General features: G+C 44.5%; 1 protein-coding gene across 3 annotated transcripts in view; it reads right to left on the bottom strand.

Annotated features, from left to right (window-relative positions):
- Window positions 1-305: 305 nt before the first annotated feature.
- Window positions 306-10087, bottom strand: part of DAAM2 (dishevelled associated activator of morphogenesis 2) — a 171690-nt gene continuing 161908 nt past the window's right edge. For all 3 annotated transcript variants that reach the window (XM_082757200.1, XM_082757202.1, XM_082757201.1), the window contains 2 exons: window positions 8913-9083; window positions 306-7080 (listed from right to left, as the gene is read on the bottom strand). In XM_082757200.1, the coding sequence (XP_082613326.1) occupies window positions 6865-7080; window positions 8913-9083 (387 nt within the window). In that variant the 3' untranslated portion in view covers window positions 306-6864. The remainder of the gene's footprint in view (window positions 7081-8912; window positions 9084-10087) is intronic.

Here is a 10087-nt window from a genome sequence, read left to right as displayed (position 1 = left end):
GTTAAAACATCACCCCTTGATGGGCTGAAGATAAACATGAAAAGTTGCGGCTTAAGGATGAATTTTGTCAGCAAGCTATTTCTGTGATCAGAGACAGGGGGATCTGTGTGTAAATGAACCAGCTGTGTCTAAGATGAAAATGAGGTTCTGCCCTTGAACTCCAAGGAATTCTTTGGCATGTCCCTTCATTCACCCGCTCGTCAAGCGCACACAGATTAGCCCTAGCTCTTATATGCCTCCTGCCTGCACTGCTGTTGCATCTAACTCCTCTCCCCCCTCACCCCCCGCATCTCTGAAGGCTTTAGGCCTGATGTTGGCTCTCCCGGCTTCTTTTCTTATTTAACTCCTGCCTTTGAAGCCATCGTCTCCTCTCAGTCACACTCTTGCAGTGAGTTTATGGCCAGCCCTGCAGCCTTTCCTGCTGGTGTACTAGCATGTTCACATGTGGATTATGAGCTCTTAGATAGCAGGCTTTTTTTTTTTTTTTTTTTTGTTTGTTTTGTTTTTAGTTTTTTGTTTGGTTGGTTGGTTGTTTGGTTGTTTGTTTTGTTGTTTGGTTGTGTGTGAACCCCAGTGTTGCCTGTTGTTCCACCTTGCTGCCAGAATAACCTGTGAAGTTTCTCATCAGCTCTGCAGTGCCTTTGTCACTTGAAGAGCTACAAGCTCTTGACCAAAGAGAAAGACCTAGAGCCAAGCAAAAAAAAAAAGTATACCCAGACCCCAACTTACCTTTAAGACTTTCCAGCAAAAGCGCACAAAATGCACACAAAGAAATTACTGAGACACAGTGGGGGCAATATATCTTTAATTTTTTTTTTTTTGCTTTTGGTTTTGTGTTTTTTTTTTAGTATTACAGTATATTCTTATAAAAAGATACAGATAAAAAGGACACTACAGGATTTGTACATTTAATTCACTTATAGTCTTAAACTGACTAAGAAATGAGGATACGCCAAGGCATTACAGCAGCTTGCAGCCTCCCACTCAGTAAGCAGCACTGTACTTTCCAAGCTCAGCAGGCAGGGGCACCTCCCAAAACGACCTGCAAGTTTCAAGCTGAGCAGGCTCGCAGGGGTGGAGGGTGCATGAAGATGGAGATGGTTTGGAAGGGAGAAGTGTTGAGTGTGGTACCTGGTGTCCCTTTACAACCTAAAACTGCGAAGGCTTCTAAAGAGCCTTTTTAGGGGGAAGTGTAAAGATGGGGAGGGAGGGGTAGGTTGTGAATGACATGCCATAGAGACTTTTCTAGATAAGCTACGTGAGAGCTCCTAGCAGTGGACAGCTGAAAGGACTTTTGCAAAAGCCCTTCACAAGCTCCATGGAACATCTTGTGAACAGCCAAAGCTGTTTAAAGGAGAGTTTTGATCCAGATGCTGCTATGAATTATGCTGGTGTAAACACAGAGCAACTTGTACTGGGTATACTGGATCTATTCTATATTAACACCAGTAACATAAGACTCTGGATTGCAAGATCTACTGAGCATCCAGACCCTCTTTAGAAATTAGGTGCCATAACACCTTTCTAAACTGATGGCACCCTTCTCAGCAGGCACAGCGAGCATAATCTGGCCAGCTTTAGGAGATTTGGGTCATCAAAACTACTCCTTAGAGTAGCAGATAGGTTTAATATATATATATATATATATAAAGTCTACATTTTTAGTTAGCCAAATTGTGGTACCTAGATTGGTTTCTTCATCCTTTAATAACAGAAGTAAAGGTGGCCAATGGTGGCTAACTCTTTGGATGGCAGGCAATCAGAAATCTCCCAAGTCCAGTACAGAACCCAAGGAGTCATCACTAAACACGTAGTGATTGCTAGAGAGTTCATGGGTACAAAACTAATCTGCCAAAAAACTTTGTTTACCTGGATAATCTGAGGAGGTGGAGTGGAGGAGGAAAGAGGGAAAGTAGCAAAAATCCTTCTTCCTTGGCCCTGAAGATGTGAAAGAATCTTAGCTCTGAGGAATGAGAACTGTCCAAGTTTGTCCCACCAACATGTTAACTCTGGTGAAAAGTTACAGGGCATGAAGCACTTTTGCACATCTCTCAAAGCTTCTCTGACATTAAAGACAGAATTTGGGTTGAAGGGTGAAGTTTGAGCTAGCAGCTGTGCAGTTTTGCTCTTCTTAATCTTCTAACCATAACTGATAACAAGAAATTTATTTTTTTTTTTCTTTAGGAAGTGTTCTAAAATAACCCACCTGCATCAGTTCACCACATGCTTTAAAAGCCACGTCTTCCCAGGTTGAGTATCACTGGGGCAGAGTGATTATGATGAAAGCAAAAGGGAATTTTTCCCCTCTGTCCCTTCCCACACCAAGGCTGCTCACAAACAGCCCCTCACCTGGCTCAACTTGCTGCTGAATAGCCACGCTGGCTGTCTCGCTGGTGTAATGCCCTGGCACGGTCTCAATAGTCTTTGCTGCAATGCAGTGTATACATACAAACATAGCAAACTAAAATAAGGCAAAATAAATAGAGGTGTCAGATTTACAGGTTCCCTTTAGAGATTCCTAAAACCTTTTTTTTTTTTAAAAAAAAAAAAAAAAATAATGTAACCCCCAAACAAAAAAGAAAAACAAAACAACAAAACAACCAACCCAGAAACAAAACTGCATATATCATGTACATCATCAACTGTACAACTGATTTCCTTTCCCCTCAAAGAAACTCCTGACACAAGCTTCTCCATGCAACCCAGCTCAGAGTGCGAGCTTTCCTAAAAAAGAGGAAAGATTCAGCCAGTGGGGCTGACCATTGTGGAAACACCTGCCCCACAGTTCTCCATCAGGGCCCTTTACAATTCCTTTCCCTTCCTCAGACACTGTGAACACATTACAGAAAAGCTTCAGAAGGATGCTCAAGTTGTCTCTCTAGCGGGGAGTCTCTCTCCCCGTACATTAGTCCTGCTTCTGCTCTTGTAGGGAACCGGTGCCCAGACGATAGCTATGCTGCACAGCATGGAAGGGCCTCACTGCCCTGAAGTCACTTTACCTTGTAGTGTTGCCAGAGACTTATGGCCAACTGAGAGGAGTGACACAAACCAAAGGGAGTGTGATGTGTGTGTGTAGGGGAGTTCTGCAGTCTTTTCTGGGGTCATCCTAATGCAATCTGCTTAAGAACAGTGCAGAGACATGCAATTAAGTGAGGGAGCACTAAACTTCTACGGACAAGATTTGGAGAATTAGAAAGCACCTCCTCTTCTAGGTGTGAAGAACTTCACCATAAAGTTAGCAACAACTACACTTCTGTAGGAAGAGTAACGCAGAACAAGCCCTCAATTATAACCTTCTGTTACACTTTTCTTCCTCCTCTACTTATTTCCAAAGACAGAGTGATTTCCACGTAAAATGCTGGTGCTAGGCACAGCTGCAAGGACAACAGCAGACTTTGGTTCTTCTCTGTCTCTCAGAGTGTGGGGAAGAGGTTCTGCCTCAGTGTCCTGACTGCTTGCCATACCTGTTCAGGCTGTGTTAGCACTAGAGGACAAGTAATAAGATTTTCCTGTCTTCTTGAGCGCTAAGCAACTCTACCACAACCGCATATGAAGAACAGAGCATAGCTGCACTCACGGCACCCAAGGGACTAGAATCAAGGACAAACTTGGCTTCAGCAAAAATCTGAAGCCAGGCCCTACAGCAGAGCCAACTTTTTCCTTATCTCCTGTGTGGCCAGCCCCATCTCATATGGTAGACATATTAATGGGCCTCTCTGCCTGTCACCACTTCAATGAAATAACTGCTTGCCTCAGTGAGTAATCAAATGCTTTTCATGAACATTCACCATGGAGTGCACAGCCAGGGGAGACTGTTTAGCACGCTGAAAGAAGTCTTCAGCCACCATCACAGATTCAAACCAAACGTCTGGGGCTGTGGAGTGCTAGGAAAGCTGAGCTGCAATGAAACAGGGGCATGGCTCTGGGCTGTCTGTCAGTCCCACTAACGTATCCCACAGCTGATTTACAGGACTTGTACAATCTCTTATTACTGGTGTATGAATTGAGGAGGTGGCAAAGCTACAGCAGCTTTCTTTGACTCTGTCAGTGTGACTGGAGCGCCGCGTACCATCACACAACTTTTCAAATCAGGACCAAACTGTGTACACGAACGGGCAGAGGGCTTAGCACTCTCCCTGCTTTTGCTACATCTGTGGCCTGGCAAAGTGACTTCAGTTGCAAAAAGCACACCACAAACCTGGTTTGAAAAATACCAGAAGGGGGGTGCTGTATTTATATTCAAGGGTTTTGCCCTGAGCTGTTTCTTCTCTAACAGCACTGCCATGCTGACAGCCTGCTTTATCAAACAAGTACCTGGGGAGCAAGCAAGCAGCCATGAGTTTGACAGAGCCACAGGTCACATCTTCTTGCACCAGGGCTGACCTTGGCACTACACCTGAACTTCTGGGTAAGTCCTAAAACCAAGGAGAATGAAGAGGGGAAAAATCTACAATGTCCTAATCCCTAAAAACATCATCTTTGGAATTCAGGGATTATCAAAATCTAAACTCAACTGTATACCAATTTGGCACATATTATCACCTCTCATATGGCTTACATGGCATAGGTTATATGGCATGCTTTAAAACAAGACAAACAAAACAGGGCTGGGATATAGCATGTCTACTTCGGGGAGCAGCAAGGAGCTTGTTAATATAATTTACAAGAGACATTTCTAAAAATCCATTTTGTAATTTAAAATAAAAATGCTTAAAAAAGTGAGAGTTTTTCTTAAACTTTCAAAAACCTTTAAGAAATACAGTCTTTCTTCTACAAGGTGCTTGTGTCCGCTGCAATGGATATTGCTGTTAATAGCTAATCCCAGAAGGGGAGTGGGATAGTAAGGGAGGAGAATGCACCCAGCTCTTGTAAGATACCAGCTCTTTACGATGAGTATTATACAGAGGCGCGGCAGTCTGGAATGTTGTAAATAGGGAAATTCTGGGGTGGGAGACTCGAAATTCAGTAAACAATGAAACATTAGAGTTTAACAATTCTGACTTTTTTGCTTCTTTCCATAGTTTACATAATTACTTTAGTGTTCAGAAAACCACCGCAGTTGGTTTCTCCAATATTGGTAGTGTGTAATACTGATCAGGCAGCGTGCATGGCAGAGAAAGTTCTGTTCTGCAGACTCCGTGCAGAGCCTGAGGTTAAGTGACATTCAGAGAAAAAAATCAAACCAAATGATTAAAGTGACTGACGGAGTTTTTTTCAGTTCCCTGGGATTCCTTGACATTTGGCGCTGTTTACTGTTGATGCATAGTTTGTATGTGGTGGGCCCCTCTTCTCAAATGTTCTTGTTTTCTGCTCGTCTAGGAGGAAGAATCCATCACCATTTTTTTCTTTTCCCTCTCCAGGGATGATAATCAAAAAGGAAGACAAGATTTAGAAAAAAAAAAAAAAAAAAAAAAAAAAGGTCACAACAGCCTGCATAATCCAATCCCTTTCCTAGAGCCATGAAGATGCACCAAATTCATAATTCAGTCCTCTTCTTGGGGTCCTCTGCTTTTTCACTGTGTGCTTCATACATGTAGCTTAAATGCAATTTTATTTTTTTTCTTATGAATTCACCCATCTCCAAAGCCTGCTTGGCTTACACAATTTTGTGTCCTCCTGAAAAAAGTTCTTAGTTTTCCTTACAGGACCTTCCACTGGTTCACGCTAAATAATCCCTTCTAAATGGAACAGGCCATGGGCTCCACAGCTCTCCTTTGACACCATTTATATCCTAGTATACTATGTGATTCCCCTAAGGAGGAGTGGGGTGTGTGCAGTGAAGGTCAGCCTGTTAAACAGAAAGTCCAGTCCATCCCAACAGCAACTGCAGCTAGCATCAAGTGGAAAAGAAATCTCATTTCTTGCAGCTTTTGACCCCGTTTGCTTTTTGCCACTTACGACCTGTGGATGATACAGGGGAGCTCCCAGAGTCCATTGGGCTCCACTAAGAAACCTTGCACAAACAGGTAAGAAATGTTCAGTTGTTTCCTTCCCACCCTCCAGCAATTACAACAGGCTCCACAATCATATAGGTGTAACTCCAACATGCCAGTGGCATAGTTTTCTAAACAAAAGCCAGAACTTCTTTCCTAGAAGAGGCATTTCATCACTTTGAGGCTCTACCATCAACAAGTTCCAGAAAATCATTTCTAGAAAAGCAGAATCCAACAGACTTTTGCAAAACGTTTTATGTCGATCCTGATTCTTGAATTCCATTTTCTTCCAGAACCGATTACTTCCTTCTGAGCATCACTTGCATTGGACAATGTAGGTCACACAAAAATACTGTACAGAACATGGTATCAAAAGCATTTTTCAGGCTCTAATCAATATGGCTTATAAAAATACAATTCTGGGAGGGAACTTGTAACCTCAAAAACCACATCTTGACAAGCCCCCGAAGGCCAATCTAGATCCTGAAGAAGCAACAGGTGTTTACAGAGCTCTTCTGAAATTTGTCTTGCTTATTATCAGCAAGATGGAGATCGTAACACATTTTAACTTTGGCACACAGAAAATTATCTTTCTCCAGCTGTGAGGCAGTCTGCAAGGCCCAAGTACTTTCTGTCATCACCATGAGGCCTTTGATGACACAATAAACTCCCAGAAGCAAATCTGTCGGCTCTGCGTGGCCCAGTCACAGACCCTGCTGGCTCCACAGAGGCACTTTTATAATGGTTCAAATTAGGAGCACAGAGGGGGGATGAGAGGAAAGCTGATCATGGAAAGGTAATGTCTCTAGCCACAGACCAAAGAAATCCTTTGGGGCAGCTGTCAGCCAGGAGCCATCACACACATCCATCTTCCTTGTTTTGCACTTTTTCATCACCTTCTTTCGGTTGATTATTTTTCTTTCTCTTGTAATTAATAATTTAGCTTTGTCACCACCCGCTCCCGGCTTGAATCTAAGCCTTGGTTCCCCGAACGCTTGCGGTTACGCTTGAGCTTGGATAAGTCTTTGTCAAAGACTTCACCCGACCTTAATGCTGACACCAGGTCATCAAATTCCCCGGTTTCTTCAGAGATGCTTCCTGCTTTCACTTTCTTTTGTCGCCTCTCTTTTTCCCTTTGCTCTTTCAGCTGTGGAGAAAGACACATTTAGGTTTTAGGATTAGCTGACCAAGATGCCAGGTCACTACATACACTGTGTCAAGGAGTGGCTAAGATGTGTTAGTTTAGGAAAAAAAAAAAAAAAAAAAAAAAAAAGAATCAGGATCCTATCCACAAGGCCATCACCTATGCCAAGGGCAACAGACGAGCATGCTGGGCTTCCCTTCTTCTGCAGAGGTGAGCAGAGAGCAGGAGAGATGACGAATGAGTAGCATCTTTTATTTGCCACACAAAGCATTACCATCCCGCAGCAAAAAGGACACATGGCAGCACCTACTGTGCTCACAATACCTAACGTGGTGAGTTTAAAGTTAGTCTGATGTGTCTGCACAAACCAGTCACTACTATATTCACAAACAGCTCTGCACTTGGGGCATGGGCAGCTACATTCAGAAAGGCAGAAAGGTCACAATCCTGCAGAAGGAGGAAAGTAAGAAGGGAAAAACATCAGAGAGCCACGGGCTAAACATAACAGAAAAGGAAAATTGTGTGAGATATCAAAACGTCAACAGAAGCTCATGAAACAGTTCATGTCTGGATGCTGCAGTGGTGGGAATGTGGAACATTGCCTCGACTCTGCAAAGAGACACTAGTTATAAATAGAAAGAGCAATGAAACAGAACTACCGATTTTACAAAAAAATAAATGGATAAGTCCCACTGTCAAGGTGATGCCCTCAGTCTCCCTAGGGTAGCAACAGGGAGCTCAGTTATCTCCCACACTGCTCAGCTCCAAAATAAGTGAAAATGGCAAGGCATCAATACGTGCTCTAGTCCCATGTCGCAGGAATATTATTCTCGTAAGCAAACTGCAACCTCTCTTGGTGCATCAGGCCTACTAAAGCATCCTAGTGCTTCAACAGACACTTTCTAGACAGGCTGAAAGGAAACTTGAGCCTAAGTCTTGGCATTTTATCTCTGTGTCCAACAGTTCCAGGAAGTCTGCTGGCATCCTAGAATTTTACCTCTCTCCTCTTCTGAAAGGAACAAAAAGCTGCTTTTGGCACAGCAAACACCTGAAGTAGCAATGCCCCTCAGTGAGGCCTGGGGCCATGGCAGCAGCCAGGGTTAAAGCATTGGCAAGGTGGAAAGAGGCAGGGGAACACTAGGCCATTCTCATCATCCCCAGGAAAGCCTGAGGTCAGAGGGGGAGGCTGGTTCACACGAACCCCTGGCGACATAACACACTGAGCTCCCGGCAGCAAAATCACTGATGCACAGAAGCCCACTTGCCACATCAAGGGTAAACACAACCCCAGTAATCAAGGCATTAAGGCCAGCCAGAGAGAAACACTGCCAGTGCAGGCCCCAGCAGGCTCCAGGGCATTTGCTGTGTCACCATTCACTGTCAGGGGACAAGCACACAGCAGGTGATGATAGAGTCTGAGTGGAAGCTGACCAGCTGGCAGGACAAAGAGAGACCTGGCTCCAAGAGCTTTTGCACAGCCTGAAAACAAGACAGTCTGGCACTGGGCAGTGTGAGCACCATCTTGCAAGTTGCCTTGGCAGAAAAGGTAGGGCTAGATTTGGTACCCGAACCAAAGAAGAGAAATTTGGAAGCCAAACTTTGCAAATATACTTTTTTTTTTTTTTTTTTTTTTTTTTTGTCAGCTTCTGAAAGCTGACAGTACAACCAACAGGAAAACACCATTGCTTGTGAGGAGAAGGATGGCAAATAGAGGTGGCAAGAAGGAGAACATAAAACAGTAACAGCAACGAGCACTGGAATTGGGTCTCTCAACCTTTCTCTGGAGACACGAACAGGTGATGAAAATAAACCCCTTCCTGTGCCCAGGTTCTCACCATGGCCTCCATGCGTGCCCTGCGCTCCTCCTCTTCCTTTTTCTTCCTCATATTCTCCAGATCTTGCTTTGCCTCTGCAAACGACTGCAAGAAAGTGTCGAAGATGCCAAAAAATTCATCTGGCTGCATCTTGCCCTCATTCTCTCCAAAATGCTTCAGTGCCTTGGCATACTGTCAAGGGGGCAGAAAACACAAGAGCAACAATTAGGCAGGCAGGCTGATGAAGACAGCAAGGAAAGCTTATGCGTAACCACACTGGTAATTCAATACCCCCCGAGCATTCATGTGGTGAGCAGAAACTCCTCCCCCAGCCAGCAAGAAAAATGCCTCTCATTATGGCAGGTGCCTCTGTCCTGAGGAATCTGCTCTCATGGGTATCCTTTGGGCAACACAGGGCCATGGTGCTGGAAAACACCATCTATCCCGCTGATGCCAAAAAAATGTTCAGTGCCTGAGGGGGATGGTACAATTTCAGAGGGTGACCATCTGGCTACAGCTGTGGGACAGCAGGGGCATGAAAGGCAGTGAGCTAGCTGGAGAACAACTACCAAAGTAGCCCAGTCTTTCACCTTCCACCTTCCCTTTCCCCCTCAAATCCACAGTAAAAGGGCTGACTTCAGAGGTTTTGAGAAATAATGTTGTAGCCTATCCTTTCAGGAGCCTTTTGTCATGTCATCCATCACTCTGCAGTTCTGAGTCCATGTTGCCTGGGAGAGGAGACTGAGGACAGGCATGGCATGAGAGAGGGGCAAGGAAAGCAGCCAGGGCTCCCAGGCAGACTTAAAAGAGAGTGAATACATCACAAGTGGCTTTTATTTTAAAAGGCAAATGTTGAGGCTGCAGGATACATGTGGAGGGAGCCAACTGGCAGGACTTCAGTCATAGGGCAGTCCTGATCTGGATGTGGTAAATTCACAGCAACCCCTGGCTCCTGGACATCAGTCCTGCAGTACCCATACTCTGTTAATTACTCCTTTCTGCTCACAAACGTGCCTCTGTGCTCACCAAAATGCATGCTGTCCACAGCACATATGCACTAACTCCTAAAAATCTGTACATATCCCTAAACTGCATCATTGTCCTTCACTCACACACCTCCATGCTGCATCAGGCAGCATCAGCATCACACTCCTGATACTGCTGGTGCCCTTGTGCATGACTGCCCTGGCCTTCCC

Source organism: Aythya marila, assembly GCF_965140915.1.
Source record: "Aythya marila genome assembly, chromosome: 3".
Classification (NCBI taxonomy): domain Eukaryota; kingdom Metazoa; phylum Chordata; class Aves; order Anseriformes; family Anatidae; genus Aythya; species Aythya marila.
The sequence above is the reverse complement of the archived record's forward strand: the minus strand, read 5'-3'. Positions and strand labels throughout refer to the sequence as shown.